General features: G+C 48.0%; 10 protein-coding genes across 10 annotated transcripts; 2 read left to right on the top strand and 8 right to left on the bottom strand.

Annotated features, from left to right (window-relative positions):
* Nucleotides 1-18: 18 nt before the first annotated feature.
* On the top strand, nucleotides 19-518 carry LACBIDRAFT_331602 (uncharacterized protein; the record flags this gene model as incomplete). Its single annotated transcript, XM_001886057.1, has 2 exons — nucleotides 19-136; nucleotides 313-518. 2 exons carry the CDS (start codon nucleotides 19-21, stop codon nucleotides 516-518), a joined length of 324 nt encoding a protein of 107 aa, XP_001886092.1.
* Nucleotides 519-547: 29 nt separating this feature from the next.
* LACBIDRAFT_307370 (uncharacterized protein) lies at nucleotides 548-829 on the bottom strand (the record flags this gene model as incomplete). The annotated part of the gene is made up of 1 exon (XM_001885962.1): nucleotides 548-829. One exon carries the CDS (start codon nucleotides 827-829, stop codon nucleotides 548-550), a length of 282 nt encoding a protein of 93 aa, XP_001885997.1.
* Nucleotides 830-1,072: 243 nt separating this feature from the next.
* On the bottom strand, nucleotides 1,073-2,484 carry LACBIDRAFT_392946 (GTP-binding protein sar1). Its single transcript, XM_001885961.1, has 9 exons — nucleotides 2,306-2,484; nucleotides 2,194-2,252; nucleotides 2,084-2,144; nucleotides 1,966-2,031; nucleotides 1,677-1,909; nucleotides 1,540-1,618; nucleotides 1,462-1,484; nucleotides 1,313-1,411; nucleotides 1,073-1,257 (listed from the first exon to the last, which is right to left on the bottom strand). The coding sequence occupies exons 1-8, from the start codon at nucleotides 2,346-2,348 to the stop codon at nucleotides 1,406-1,408; spliced, it is 570 nt and encodes a 189-aa protein (XP_001885996.1). The 5' UTR covers nucleotides 2,349-2,484; the 3' UTR covers nucleotides 1,073-1,257; nucleotides 1,313-1,405.
* LACBIDRAFT_307368 (uncharacterized protein) lies at nucleotides 2,458-4,102 on the top strand (the record flags this gene model as incomplete). Its single annotated transcript, XM_001886056.1, has 2 exons — nucleotides 2,458-3,792; nucleotides 3,845-4,102. The coding sequence occupies 2 exons, from the start codon at nucleotides 2,458-2,460 to the stop codon at nucleotides 4,100-4,102; spliced, it is 1,593 nt and encodes a 530-aa protein (XP_001886091.1).
* Nucleotides 4,103-4,918: 816 nt separating this feature from the next.
* LACBIDRAFT_253518 (ubiquitin) lies at nucleotides 4,919-5,286 on the bottom strand (the record flags this gene model as incomplete). The annotated part of the gene is made up of 2 exons (XM_001885960.1): nucleotides 4,919-5,061; nucleotides 5,115-5,286. Coding segments are annotated over 2 exons (315 nt in total), but the record flags the coding sequence as incomplete, so codon positions are not given.
* A 2,711-nt stretch (nucleotides 5,287-7,997) lies between these two features.
* Nucleotides 7,998-8,277, bottom strand: LACBIDRAFT_238699 (uncharacterized protein; the record flags this gene model as incomplete). Its single annotated transcript, XM_001885959.1, has 2 exons — nucleotides 7,998-8,053; nucleotides 8,106-8,277. Coding segments are annotated over 2 exons (228 nt in total), but the record flags the coding sequence as incomplete, so codon positions are not given.
* A 183-nt stretch (nucleotides 8,278-8,460) lies between these two features.
* Nucleotides 8,461-9,640, bottom strand: LACBIDRAFT_307365 (uncharacterized protein; the record flags this gene model as incomplete). The annotated part of the gene is made up of 8 exons (XM_001885958.1): nucleotides 8,461-8,723; nucleotides 8,779-8,812; nucleotides 8,864-8,870; nucleotides 8,922-9,085; nucleotides 9,135-9,295; nucleotides 9,351-9,367; nucleotides 9,417-9,539; nucleotides 9,627-9,640. The coding sequence occupies 8 exons, from the start codon at nucleotides 9,638-9,640 to the stop codon at nucleotides 8,461-8,463; spliced, it is 783 nt and encodes a 260-aa protein (XP_001885993.1).
* A 441-nt stretch (nucleotides 9,641-10,081) lies between these two features.
* LACBIDRAFT_307364 (uncharacterized protein) lies at nucleotides 10,082-10,986 on the bottom strand (the record flags this gene model as incomplete). The annotated part of the gene is made up of 2 exons (XM_001885957.1): nucleotides 10,082-10,743; nucleotides 10,794-10,986. The coding sequence occupies 2 exons, from the start codon at nucleotides 10,984-10,986 to the stop codon at nucleotides 10,082-10,084; spliced, it is 855 nt and encodes a 284-aa protein (XP_001885992.1).
* Nucleotides 10,987-11,990: 1,004 nt separating this feature from the next.
* Nucleotides 11,991-12,582, bottom strand: LACBIDRAFT_307363 (uncharacterized protein; the record flags this gene model as incomplete). The annotated part of the gene is made up of 4 exons (XM_001885956.1): nucleotides 11,991-12,027; nucleotides 12,089-12,232; nucleotides 12,281-12,383; nucleotides 12,438-12,582. 4 exons carry the CDS (start codon nucleotides 12,580-12,582, stop codon nucleotides 11,991-11,993), a joined length of 429 nt encoding a protein of 142 aa, XP_001885991.1.
* A 368-nt stretch (nucleotides 12,583-12,950) lies between these two features.
* On the bottom strand, nucleotides 12,951-14,025 carry LACBIDRAFT_295266 (uncharacterized protein; the record flags this gene model as incomplete). The annotated part of the gene is made up of 4 exons (XM_001885955.1): nucleotides 12,951-13,456; nucleotides 13,505-13,716; nucleotides 13,766-13,863; nucleotides 13,914-14,025. The coding sequence occupies 4 exons, from the start codon at nucleotides 14,023-14,025 to the stop codon at nucleotides 13,021-13,023; spliced, it is 858 nt and encodes a 285-aa protein (XP_001885990.1). The 3' UTR covers nucleotides 12,951-13,020.
* Between the last annotated feature and the right edge of the window lie 57 nt (nucleotides 14,026-14,082).

Genomic DNA, 14,082 nt, shown 5'->3' with positions numbered 1-14,082 from the left:
ACTTTCAAGTACCACAGCATGGACAACGCCACCCCTTGGATGGATGTGGATTATCCAGAACCTCCACAACAGGAGTACCCTATGCTAGTTCATTTACGGTGCCTACCACTGACAATGCCTTTGTGCCTCGCAATCTGTAAGTACTAAGTGTTCTCATCATTCCAAAAACTGACCTCCTCGGCGCTCGCAAGTTTGTCATCATCAATGATCGTGTCGATTACGCCATTGGACGTGTCCTCCGAGTCAACCCTGCTGACAATGCTGCTGAGCAGCGTAAACGTCCCTTTCATTCGCTTTTACTCGTTGTTGAAGCTAAGAATTATGCCTGTGTTAAGGACTCTATGGCCCAGCTCATTGTTTACCTGGCATCTCTCCGTCAGTCCCCATTGGAACGAAAATGGAAGGATGCAACTGTCTACGGCGTCGCATCCGATGGATTTACCTTCGGCTTTGTCAAGATCTCACACGATGGAACTGTGAAGCGCAGCCAAGGTATGACATTATGTGCGGTCAACTGAAGAACGTGTTGCTGGTTTTGAGGCATCTCCTAGAGACAACGGCGAGCAGGAACCCCACTTCGACCCCGGAGTAAACTGCCGGCGACAATAGTAACGACGAAACAGTTGAAGGAGATCCAGCACTCGACCTGGACGACAATCCGTTCCTGATGCGTCCGGGCGAAGATGAAGAAGACAATTGGTAGTAACCTCCATAAGATTCCTGTCGGTGGGCTAGGATTAACATCCTTACACTCGTTTGTATGATAATAACATTGCCTTACTGCTTGTATGTTTTGGTATGCATGGTTTGCATGGGCATAGCAGAACATAACTGGAAATGTAGATGACTCGAATTGAGGTGACGCCGTTAAGTTGAAATTTATGCAACGGCGCAGTGGAATAGAGTTGGCCCCAATTATCAGGCCAGGATTAGTACTGAGGCCCTGAAAAGGACTATCTCAACATGACGACGATGGTATAATGATGGATCTGGAGATGACCTGGAATAACCTCTGCTTGAGTTTGAACTGCCATTGGAGTGCTAAAATGAAACCTGAGGTTTCTGTCACGCATTGGAGATAAAAAAAAGTCCAATTTCACGACGCTTTACAAACATATGAGGCTCAAAGGGCTGAAGTAGTCTGCTACACGAGATAGCATTTCTAAAGGCTATGAAGGCAAGGTCAGTAGATGGCTTTTCAGATGGAAAATAGGGAAGAAGTTCTAGCGGTACCCCATTCCGCTTGTTCGTCTTTCGCTGGTGTCTTCTTGGTCAAGCACAAAATCGCCAATGTTAACTATGAAAGACAAACCTGTGCCAAAGAGGGGGGGAAGGGGTGGTCAAAACGAAATGAATGCATAAGTAGCTATAAAGTCTATGAAAGGTCATACTACGATGGTAGAAATTAAATCTGGAGAAGGGTCAATGAAGCTGGTGATAAAGTGGAAGGAAGGGACATACGTATTGAGAAATCCACCGGAAACCTCAAGGACAAAGATGATAAGATTGCGTCAAGTTTTAGGAATAAACAGAGCTCACCCTCTCCATAGCCCTGCCTCTGGACCACTGAGCACATGAAGATTTCAATCGGCCTGATGTCGCTTAGGGGAACCTTGCCCTTTAAGCACAACGAATATCAGTTACGAAGTCCGCCAAACAAGCTACACGACACGAACCTTGCCAGTGGTCTGGTAAAGACCAAGGTGATGCCTCAATTCCTCCTCACTCACAGCGCCAGGAGCGTCGATCTTGTTTCCAAGAACAAGGAAAGGAACTTTTGAAAGATCCTCAATAGACAGAAGAGCATCAAGCTCTGCTTTCGCCTCTGAGAAACGTTCGAAGTCGGCACTGTCGACAAGGAAGATGATGCCGTCTACTTCGGGGAAGTAGTCACGCCACAGGCGACGAGCTGAGATGCCGGTGGGAGTTAAATTGGAGTGACGAGCTTGTACGAACGCCGTATACCTTGCGAATGTCCACCCAAATCATAAGTTGTGAATTTGACGTTGCCAATGGCCAGCTCCTCCGATGCTGTTGGTGTTTACTTACGTGGCAAGGCGAACGACGGTGGTAAAAGACATACTGGGATGGAGTGTGGGCTGCAGGGTGGCCAGCCTGTCGTTTTTGAGCATGTGCAACAAGGTCTTAAACGAAATGGTTAGGGCTTGTCGATAGGTAAAGCCAAGTGCTTACTGTCTTTCCTGCATTATCGAGGCCAAGGAAGAGAATCTTGGCGTTCTTGTGGGTTAGACCTGAATAATGTTAAGCGAGGCGTTCCGGACGACATTTTGTGGAGAAAGCGAACCCAGTTGAGCCAAAACATCCCAGAACCATTGAAGAATGAACATGGTGGGTAGGAGGAGACGAGTGTAGTGTGAATTGTGACGCGTGTGACACGTAGTGCTAGAATGAAGCCGAGATGCACAAGCGCCCGCGAACCATTTTCTAAGTTGGCCAATGCTCTTTAGCTTCGCCAACTTGCTTTATCTGGGCGCGCCCGCTTTTCTTTGGTACTCCTACCGCTCTACTCTCAAAAAATCCTCCGTGAGAGTCTATGGACCATGGTACCTACCCAACTTTATTCGTGGCGTCATCGCCATGATTCGTCTTGGCCAAGACGAGGATGGATTCCTACTCTCGGCTCGCAGAGTTTACGGCCCCGTAGTCTATCTACCTTGGCCTCTTGATCAGATTTTTGTTCTGGAAGGACAGGCCATTCAAAACGTCTACAATTCACCGGCTTCTACTCTATCTTTTGTCCCTATCCGCATCTCAATGCAGGGAGCTGTCTTCGGAAGCCCAACAAATGTAATACATCATTCAGCTCTGAAAGACCGCATATTCCCAGTCCACGCACGCGGTTTGACCAATGTTCGCCTGGACGCTCCCATCGAGCGCTTCGTCCAAGTCGTCCAGCAAAGAATCTCTGATCTTGGCCATAGAATCGACCACTGCGACGGTTCCTTCCAGATGCCCTTAGTGAGTTGGGTCACTCAAACCATGTTCGAAGCAGCCACCATAGCTCTCTTCGGCGAGGAATTCAACGCCCGCATGGTAGCAACAGGGTCTCGAGACCACTTCAACGCATTCGACAATTGCTTCCCCCTCCTTGTCTCCGAGCTCATACCGGACTTCCTTTTCCCTTTCGTACCCCCACTTCGCAGTGGTATCCGTGGCCGCGACGCTACCGCGAAACTACTCGCAGACTGGGTGGCAGACGGCATGCCTGGCCTCGAAGAAGGCGTCATAAAAGATACGGCTGACATCGGGCTTTCCGCGGGTTTTTCATTCACGGAAATAGGTACTCTCCTGAACAGCGATCTCTGGGCTCTCCAAGCAAACGCGCCTTACGCAGCCGCCTCGTTTCTCCTTTACATCCTACAATCTCCTTTACTCCCCGCCATCCAAAAAGAAATTGACAGCTTGCCTCGTGATGGGGTTTCCGAAAACCCCTTGATAACCATGAAGACACTAGCATCAATGCCGCTGGTCACATCGTGCATGCATGAGACACTCCGCTTGTGTACATCGAGTTTCAGCATCCGCATCGTGGAAGAGTCATTTATGCTCTCCACCCCCTCCTCACACGATCAATATCCCCAGGGATATCTCATCCCGGGTGGGTCACGCATCATATGTGCAACTCGCGCCGCGCACCTCACAGACCCTATCTGGGGTCCTGAACCAGCGGCATGGGACGGAGAACGATTCCTTGACAGTAAGTCCGACGCAGAGACTGGCGGAAACAAACTCTCTAGAGAAGTGAGAGGCTTTGGAGGAGGAGTTTCAATCGCAAGTGTTTTCCCCTGCTTCCAAGCTCATATGTCTAATGATGAATCCACAGTGCGAAGGACGTCATCTTGCGTCGGCAGAACTCAAGTGCCTGCTCGCGCTGATGCTCTCGAACTTTGACATTACGCCACTCTTCCCCACACAAGGCAGGGGCCCTCCTCTGACTGCTGAGGCAACCAAAATCGACATCAAGGGCGCCTCCAAAACGGGAATTGCGCCTTCGAGAGCTCTTGGTCGACCTGGGTTGGGAGCGTTCCAATTTGACGATTCAGATGTAATTGTCAATGTTGCTAGAAAAGCCACGTCTTAGCGTGCTTTAGATTGGCTATTTGCTTAGTGATTAGAGTGTTTATCGTTTTGCTCACTACGACTTGGAGTGATTTTACGAGAGACCTAGTTGACGATGAGGTTCGCTTCGTTGCTCAATGACAATGCCGTAGCCTAAATTTACAAGCAATGGGTATGATACAAACACTACAAAGCCGTTTCGAACACTTCAGAGCTGAGAATGATACATAGCTAATTCAAGGGTCTGTCCTATCTATCGTCGATTGTCCATTCAAATGTCCTTGCCATCACCCATCAGAGGCGCAACAGTGTCAGACCTCAATTTGAAAGAGGTCACCATGGCCTGGCTTGCCCCGTACTTGAGCTTTACCATTCTATCATTCAGAGATCCTGCTTCAACTCCATCATCGTCTTCGCGTCCTGCCGCTGGCATAGGAGCAGCAAATCTTTGGCGTACAGAGATAGATTGCTGACACGAGGGGCACCTCGTCATCGACGCAGAACAGTCCTCGCAGAGTTCATGACCGCAAGGTCCTAGGCTGATGGTTGCCATCTCAGAAACACATTGACCACACTTTCTGTCGAGGCTTGACCTCCCCTTCGTCAATTTTTCTTGTTGTGCCAGTTGGGATACTGACAGAACATTTGACAGAGGGGTTGGAGTTGTGGCATTGTTAGCAACCGGAATATGCTCATCATACAACTCAAACCAGGGGAAGCCATTCTCCAAGTACGTTTTTGTACTGACTGGGGACGGCGGAATTGGGAGACCAGTCACAGATGTAAAATGAGTGGCGTTGATGACTGTCACATATAGACGGCAACCTCGTTGAAAGTTATAGGCAAGCGGAGGAAGCGAATCTTTGTTTATCTTCTGAGATATGCGACCTCCCACGGAGAAGCCACCAAGCATATCCATATCTCCTCCACCACGCAGACGTAAAACGAGATAAATGGTGGATTCTTTTTGAATGTTGTAATCTTGGAAAAAAATAAGCAAAATACCCCTTTCAACATAGGAAAGCAGCACCTACCTGAAAGCGTTCTGGCATCATCAAGCTGCCTTCCGGCAAAGATCATTCGCTGCTGGTCAGGAGGGATGCCTTCGCAGTCCTGGACAAGCATTTTGAGTTTTTCAATAGTATCGCTTGACCGGACAAGGAGGTCTATAGTCTTTCCAGTGAGGGTCTCAATGAATATTTGCATTGTCCCTGTTCCCTTGACTTCGGCTATCGTCCCTGTTCCCTTGGCTTCGGCTATGAGGCTCTCCCTGTTTCCCTGACTTTGGCTATGAGGCTTATAAGTGGGGTATCCCGTAAGGTGAATAACAGGCTTCTGTGTGCTCTTTGTATCTGAAATTTTAGGCCCTAGCCTGCAATTATTTGCCGGACTGCGAGGAAGGGAGTAGGTCAGGCTAATCGCCGCTCAGATGACAATTTGCTAACTTATTGTCCAGAATCTCGATGGATTCTCCTTCAGCAAGACCAAGCTCTCGTGGCGTACGGTAAAGGTCTAAAATGTTGGAAGCCTTTGTAAACGATACCGAGGTAAGATATCTTGGAAATACATCAATTTGGATCCCTCCTTCAGACTGAATTCTGCTATCAGCGGGTTCATAACTGAAAGCTCAATTTCGAGGCTTACCTCTCGTCCAGTCAATTGGCCTTCAACAGTATGGTTATGACCCAGAGGCACTGCCACAAACTCTGTTGCGATATACTAGTGTATAGTTTGGTGAACGATTAGATGTTGAGGACACTCACGCCTAACCACGCCTGGGGCTGTTGACATGCCATCCTTGAGAACGCAAATTGAATGAATTAACAGATGTCGCCAAACAACAATCAAGCACGTACAAGCCAACTGTGAGGGGAAGAGGAAGTCCAGTATTGAAAACTTTGATCTGGCTATGATTTACCTAGAAAACTCACAGTTGTCCATAGACATCCTCCAATGGTAAATAATCTTGTTTCCCCTTCACCGAAAGACCTTGAGGGGTACCTGTGAGTGCGTTAATACCTCCAACTGAGACCTTCAGGGCGCATGGCTTGAGTGGCCGAAAGGACATCCACATTGCTTCTTTCTGATACATGCCCTTTTGGAAATGATTTGGTCATCTCCTTACCACAGCATACGAGGAACTTACGACGAATATGCCTCCCTTGGACACCACCGATTTTGGAAGACGGTCGGTGAAATCTCCGACGTTACTTTAAAGGGATTAGGCGAGATTCTCAGCAGACTACATAAACTTACAATAGCTCAAAAGGTCCCAGGCCAGGAGGAAGAGCATGAACTTTATCATTATCTGTTGAATAGTAAGCTCATTCGCCACTATGACTACGACAAGTGCTTTACCTGGGACACGGATTGTCCTGTCCAGAATGATAAACGACGATTAATCGCCCAGACGTGCTAAAAGCAACTTCACGAACCTCTCAAACCCTATGCTAGCAAGGTCACCAACTTTGACCTTGTTGTAGTTGCCAATTACTGCAGACGTTGCGGTAGAGTCAAAATTTTGAGAATCCGTGCTTTGGAGGTAGACATTGCTATAGAAATGGAGCAAAGGCTGGTCACTTTTCAAAATAAAGATTCAGAGGGCAAAATGTCATTCGAGCGACCAGCGTCATTGTTGACCCACAGATTGATTTGACCACTGACGCCGTTGAAATTGGACGGTGCGGAGGTAATTTTGAGATCGCACGGTGTAGGACGACTGACCAGAACAAAAAGTTCGGGAAAACCTTTGTAACTGGTCAGATGAATGTCGGATGTCACGTAGATGCATTGAAGAGGACGACACTTGCCCTGTTTACTCAATCTCTCCTGCAAGTCGCCAAATGTGAGGGGCTGAGGTATCGTTCCCAGATCCACACTCTGCTGTTTATCCTTGAGAGAAACAACGACTTGTACGTTTTCCGGATAGTTGTTGGAACTGAGCATCTTGAGGCGTTCACTTGTCAAAATGAACAATCTGTGGTTAACTTTGGGTTAACTTAGATGAACTCGCAGAGCCGAAGGCTATGCATGATGCATTGAAACGGTCACAGTTCACCGTTTCGGGAAAGTCCGAATGCAATCTCTGTAAAGATTCAACGATATACTTCGCTAGTAAGTATACGTATGAATATTTTGAGACGTCCTTTTCCTTTCTTCGCATTGAATGGAATTCAGGGACGTCGGCCAAATAGAGCGGACACTCCCAAATAACGCGCTATCTTCCTGATGTATTGATTTCCTTTGGTCTCTGCATTCTTTTCCACAGCTTTCCCATCTCCGGTGCCAGTCAACGGCGAAATGGCGTGACAACTCTGCTTGCAAGAGATGACCCGTCCTTGGCTAGCACCGTACTCAAGTTCCAGGACTAGGCTACCATTCGAGTTACCTGCTTCCACGCCATTATCCTGGTCCACGAAGGGCATGGAAGCAGCGAATGTATGACGTCCAGAGATAGCTTGTCGGCAAGAGGGGCACTGCGTAATCGATGCAGAGCATTCGTCGCAGGTTTCATGTCCGCAAGGTAGAAGGGTGGTGGTCGACATCTCTGAGACACAGTAAACACACTTTCTCTCCAGACTTGACTTCCCCTGTGCCATCTTTTCTCGTTTGGCTAGCTTGGATATCGACAAAATATTTGAAAGAGGGGTCGGAGTTTTGGTATTGTTGGCGACTGGGATGTATTCATCATACAATTTGAACCAAGGAAGTCCATGCTCCAGATACGTTTTGGCACTGACTGGAGATGGCGGACTCGGAAGGCCAGTTACCGAAGTAAAATAAGTCGCGTTTATGACCGTGACATACAACCGGCAACCTCGCTCAAAATTGTAGGCGAGTGGAGGGAGTGGGTCCTTGTTGATCTTCTGGGATATACGGCCTCCCACAGAGAAACCACTTAGCACGTCGGCATTCGCTCCACCCAGTAAACGCAAAACAAGGTGAACAAGAGAACCGTCGGAAAGTTTATAATCTTCGGGATAATAAGCAAGAATGGATGGTCGAAATATGGAAGCAACACGCACGCTCAACTTCGAAGTCGTCTTCAAGTTGTTGCCCACTAAATAAAAGTCGTTGTTGGTCCGGAGATATGCCCTCACGTTCCTGAATCATAATTTTGAGCTGACCAACTGTATTTTGAGGTCGGACATCAAAACATATGGATTTGCCGCTGATATTCTTTATGAATACTTGCATGCCTTTCAAAGCCAATTTTGTGTCCAGTGTATGTGTTCTGAATCCATCAAAGTGAACGACAGGCTGTTTTGTAGTCATTGTCTCTGAGCCTACGGGTGAGTTCCCGAGTCTCAGGCCACGGGATGACCTGGCGCAATAAAATGTGTTTGAAATTGCTTGCTGTAGTAAAGGGACCACCAACCTCTAGTCCAACATCTTCAAGAAATCATTTTCAACAAGACCCAGCTCACGGGGTGTATTGTAAAGACACAAGGCTTCGCCCGTTTTGATGAATGACACCGAGGTTGGGTATTTTGGAAAAACATCGATCTGAATCCCTCCCTCAGTCTGCGTTAGGCAGCCATCAGCACGATTGGAACAAGCCATCTCAACACCAAATCTGACCTCACGTCCAGTCAATTGGCCTTCTACGGTGTGGTTATGACCAAGAGGGACCGCCACAAATTCTGTTTGAGGGCAGAAAGCTTAGTTTGACTGGGTTGATAAAGGTTGGGTACTCACGCCTAACGATGCCTGGAGTGGTTGAAATGCCATCCTAAAACAGAAAATCAGAGTCCAGCCCGGACAGCGGGAAAGCGATGCATACCAGCCAACTGGGGGAAAATTATAAACGTTTGCCTGTCAACGTAGACACAAAAACTCACAGTTGCCCATGAGCATTGCCCAATGGCAGATAATCTTGCTTTCCTATCGCCGAAACGCCTTGCGGCGTACCCGTCAGCGCATTAATTCCTCCAACAGAAACCTTCAGCGCGCATGGGTCTGCGGAAAGAAAGGACATCCACATAGCTTCCTTTTGATACATACTCTTCCGAGGCAAAGTCATCTTCGTGTCAGAACACCGGCAAGTCACTTACCAAGAACACACCTCCCTTGGAGATGACAGACTTTGGAAGACGGTCGGCGCATTTTCCGACATTGCTGTGAATTGAATGAGTAGTAATCTCTTGCTTGGAGATTAACGCACAATAGTCGGAAAGATCCCAGGCTAGGGGAAGAGCCTGGACTTTATCGTTATCTAGTCAGAAGTGAGCTCTCCCCTGCTACAGTTTGGATCACAACAAATAATTTGCCTGGAACGCGGATTGTCCTATACAGAGTAGTCAATCAATTATAAAGGTGGAATAAGAGCAACAAACCTCTGGAACCCAATGCTCACAAGCCCACCGACGTTCACCGAGTTGTTATCTTTGTGAATTGTACTAGATGTTGCATCGGAGTCAACTTCCTGGACATCTGCGACCGCTTCGAGATAGATGTGACTGTAGAAGTGAATCAAAGGTTGGTCGCTTCCAGAAGTTGAGAATCAGAAAGACGCTCGATCAACGGAATCACAACAAATAACCCACAGGTTGATCAACATCTCCCCCGTGACATCATTGAAACTCGACGGCGCGGAGGTAACCTTGACATTGTGTGGTGGGACGGGACGAATGAACAGAACGAAAGGTTTTGGGAAGCCTTGAAACTCGTGCCGTCAGAGAGAACATCGCACTCTGGACGAGAGCAATTTACCCCGGTTCACTAGCCTCTCCTCAAGGTCGTCAAATCTGACGGGCTGGGAGATGGTTCCCAGATCAATTTCTTGTTTTACACCCTCGAAAAAAACATGCACTCGAACGCTTGGCGGGTGTTTAGACATCTGTATGCGCTTCGAAGTAGTGAGGTTGGTTAGACTTGGACGGCAGAGCAGGTCGGAAGGGTGAAAGGTAAGATTGTGCAATCATATCGGTTTCTGAAACCTTCTTGCCACGAACCGAAACAAACTGAGTCGATATTCCGTGCTACGCACAGTAGTATCGCTCTACGTACTGCCTGAGCCTTCCTTTTGAGTTCCATGCAAAGGAGAAACAGCATGAGACTCAAGTATGAATGAAATGACTGTCCCTCGGCTGGCATTATACCTGAGTTTGGCGAGCCTATCATCCAACGAACCAGCCTCCAGTTTGCATTCGCCTTCCCGTCCAAGGGAATTTAGGCGAGCAAGTCTTTCGTGACCGTGAATAGGGTATTGACATGACGGGCATCTGCCATGCGGATGGCAAGCCCGTGTCAAAAAACACCTTTTGCAGATGTTGTGATTGCAAGGTTCCAAACGTGTAGTGGGTAGCTCGTAACTGCATGAAGCACAGTATACGTCGAGCACAGATGTATCGCCTGCGGTTTGAAGAATGTCGGGGTTAGGAAGGCCAATTGACTGGGTGAAGGGGCTTTCATTCTCTACCCGAGCGTCCTTCGATATCTCGACAGGAGGCCCAACCCCCGGAGTGAGGCGAGATGCATCAATAATCGTGACGTTTAATCGACGTCCTCTTCGAAAGTCGTATGCGATGGGCAGCAAGGGATCTTCGTTCGCGGTCCGAGAAAAACGGTCCTCAACAGAACATTGGCCCAGCGGCGACGTATCAGCGCGGTTTCTCAACGACAACACCAAATGGACAATAGATTCATTGTCCAACTTGTAATCTGGAAGATTATTGAGAACATTTCATAGAAAGGGTCAATCACACACTCACGTCGTAAACTCCAACCATCTTTGAGCTCCTCTCCTGGCGCGATGATGAGTCTCTGTGATGGAGGAGGAATGCCGTCCTTTGCTTCGATAATGCCCTTCACCGTATCAACACTGTCATCGCGTCTGCACTCAACGTTTATTCTCCTACCAGTCAGGGTTTTAACATATAATTTGATTATCTGACTGTCCGGCATATCAAGGTACGCGTCGAAGTGAGCAACACGCCCTTCAACGGTAGTTGAATCCGGGCCCTTCGACGGGTCCTGAACCTTGAAGCGACGATACAAACTGTTGGGACTATCAGCCGGACCTCTCTTAGCATTGACACTGACATACGTCTTCTCCGTCATACGAAGGACATCTTTCTCCCCAAGTCCAAGTTCACGAGGGGTCTTGTAGATATCCACACTTTTGTCGCCAACGTTGAATGATACGGAAGCAAGGTATTTGGGGTGGACGTCGACTTGTATGCTGTTGTTGGTCTGATCTTTTTGTTAGACGTCATGCCTCTCCACTTTTGAGCAACCTCACCCCGAGTTCGCTCAAGGGTTCAAGGGAGGCAGAACCAGGATCAGAATGCAAAGCAATTTCTACCAGTTTTGTTTATTGAGGCAATGATCGCACGCTTAGTATCCACTTACGACTGATGACTCCAGGAGCTGCCAAAACGGTATCCTTGTGAGGGTAATTAACTATTGACCACCGCCGTGTGACATCCAGACGGACTTACAAGACAGCTAGGGAGGTTTTGCACATGAACTTCCGGAATGCAGTTCTCGACGGGAAACTTACATTTGCCGCTTGCCCACGGGTAGGACGACATAATCTTGATTTCCATTGGAGGAAGCATCTTGTGGGAGACCGGTAAGCGCATTTATTCCTCTTACGGAGATCTTGACTGCGCAAGTGAAGAGAGCAAATAAAGACAGGCACATGGCTTCCTTTTCATCCATATCCTTTTAAACCCTATGAGCTGGCTGTCAAGGCAATTCAACTGACACCTTACGATGAATATGCCTCCTTTCGACGTGACTGACTGGGGCAAATTGTTGATGGCGTCTCCGACATTGCTGGGGTCGCGACGCTCAGCGATGAGTCCTACAAGCGTGCAATGACTTACTGAACGTTGAAGGCACCCATGTCGGGGAGTGTGTCACGAGCCTCGGCATCTACGCGTTCAATAAGATACAGATTTCTTTCATACGGCAGACGATTTACTTGGGACGCGGGATGTCCTGAAGAGAAAAAGCCACCATCAGTTTGGAATGGCACTGAAGGGAAGACTAAGCTGCGCACTTTCGAAACGCTATCCTGACTAGACCACCAACATCAATATTGTTGTCTTCTCCAACCTTGGCGATACTTTCAGTGAAATCAAAAGGCTGAGGATTCGTGGTCTCCAAGAAAACATCATGGTAGAAGTGCAATAGAGGTTGATCACTGTGTAATTGTTCAGCAGAGGGCACCAAAGATATAGACATGACGAACATGTTGATTTCGCCTCGGACACCATCGCAAGTTGAAGATCCAGTCGAAACTGTGATATCGTGCTCTACCCGTCGTGAGACGAAAGATGAGAACTTCGGGAACCCTTTGATATCACGTCGTAAGGACGAGCGGTACATAGAAGCAACAAGTTCCTCACCTAAATCAACCAGGCGTTGCGAAATATCGTCAAACCTGACTGGTTGCTGTAACCCTCCAAGATTGACTCTTTGATCAGCATCCTGATGATCCTTGACAAACACGACGACCTCTGCAACCTCGGGATAGCCAGCGAGTCCTTTCATTTTTTCCGATGACCGTAGTTTGGGCTGGAGATGGAGAGTCTGAGGTGCGTTTTTCTAAAAGAGTCAACTGCGGGGCATAAAGCCACCGTGGTCTTCGAAAGTCATGGAAAATCGAAAGGCGACCGAAAGGCAAGATGCAAGAAAATCGAACCAAGGAATGTGATCGTCGTCTTGAAAGATTGGACCGCAACGTTCAAATGCAACAAGAGATATATTTGTGTTATGTAGGAAAGGTCTGACACTCACAGCACCAAAAGGTGGGTGGGCGAGTTCTTATACCCGGCCAAGCATCCCTCTACGCTTGACCTGAATCGCCTCGCCCGACATGAAGAGTAGGGTTGGGCGGGCACTGTCTAAAAGGTTGCGGTGAAGAGAAAACTTTTTCGCGTTGCCCTTTATATACCTGTTGTATTTGGTAGTATTTGGCCATACAATTATTTAAATGTTCTCCTCCAACCAAACCTCCAGTGCTTCAAGCCCGTCTTCAGACGCAGACTTCTCATTAATCACCCCCTTGTCCTGCGACGAATTTCGAGGGCGGACTGATGTTCCCAAAAAGATAACCTCTCCACCTTCCCATTCCTCAAACTTAAATGTGCCACCTTCCCCACATTCTAGGCCTCCCATATCTGATCGCTCGCCCTCTGCGCCCAATCCCTCAACCCCAACACCTCCCACTTGAGATGCACGACGCTTCTCGAGTTCTCGTTCCAAGATGGTCTTGACGCGATTTATCGCGAGAGTCGTCGAGGGTGCGGCTGATGCTGAGGATGATGTCTTCAGCAGATCAGCCTTGTGAGCGAGGATGAGTAGTGATGGTAGCTTTTGAGAGGGCGGGAGTGACGTTAACGCGTGTAGTATGGAGTGAAGGTGCCTGGAATGTGGATTGAGTAAAATTGAAACGAATTTAAAAGCCACTCACTCAGCGACGACAGGGGCGTTTCGAGACACGGTGCTAGAGTCCACAACAAACGCGATCGCTTTTGAGTCTACTAAATGCTCTTGGAATTGATCCCTGAGGCGAGGATGGCCAGGTACATCAATGATCATTGTCTGCTTCTTGTTAGAAAGGGAGAAGACAGATTGATTGGTTTGAAGAGATGTATGCGTTGGCAGATATTGAGAGTAGACCAACTATTCCATTATAAGAGACGGTCATACGATGCATTAAGCTAGTACAAACCTTGGAAAATATCGCGGTTTTACCAGCATCTGGAGGTCCCACGAGAAGTAACGCGTTTTTCCTTGAACCTGATTTTGTCTTGTTGAAAAAGAAGAGAACTATGTGGTGTGTATCAGCAGTGTGAATGTCAGATGTGGACACTACTCACGGGCCAAGAAAAGGACCGCTACCGACAGCGACGCAATCAAATACGTGCTAGGCGTAAAAGTGGCAGCCAGAGGCAGAACCTCTGGTGTTTCAAAAGGCCGATTCTGATCCATTGCTCTGCTGAACAGACGAGAGTGACGTCGATGAACAGGAAGAGCTTGTTTGCGTCT

The sequence above is a fragment of the Laccaria bicolor genome, genomic scaffold, assembly GCF_000143565.1.
Source record: "Laccaria bicolor S238N-H82 LACBIscaffold_35 genomic scaffold, whole genome shotgun sequence".
Lineage (NCBI taxonomy): Eukaryota > Fungi > Basidiomycota > Agaricomycetes > Agaricales > Hydnangiaceae > Laccaria > Laccaria bicolor.
The sequence above is the reverse complement of the archived record's forward strand: the minus strand, read 5'-3'. Positions and strand labels throughout refer to the sequence as shown.

Coding starts and splice junctions, on each gene's coding strand:
- LACBIDRAFT_392946 (XM_001885961.1), bottom strand. CDS start 2,348: ATGTTCATTCTTCAATGGTTCTGGGATGTTTTGGCTCAACTGG. Junction 2,253..2,305: donor GGATGTTTTGGCTCAACTGG/GTTCGCTTTCTC, acceptor AACATTATTCAG/GTCTAACCCACAAGAACGCC. Junction 1,910..1,965: donor TTTGGGTGGACATTCGCAAG/GTATACGGCGTT, acceptor CCGGCATCTCAG/CTCGTCGCCTGTGGCGTGAC.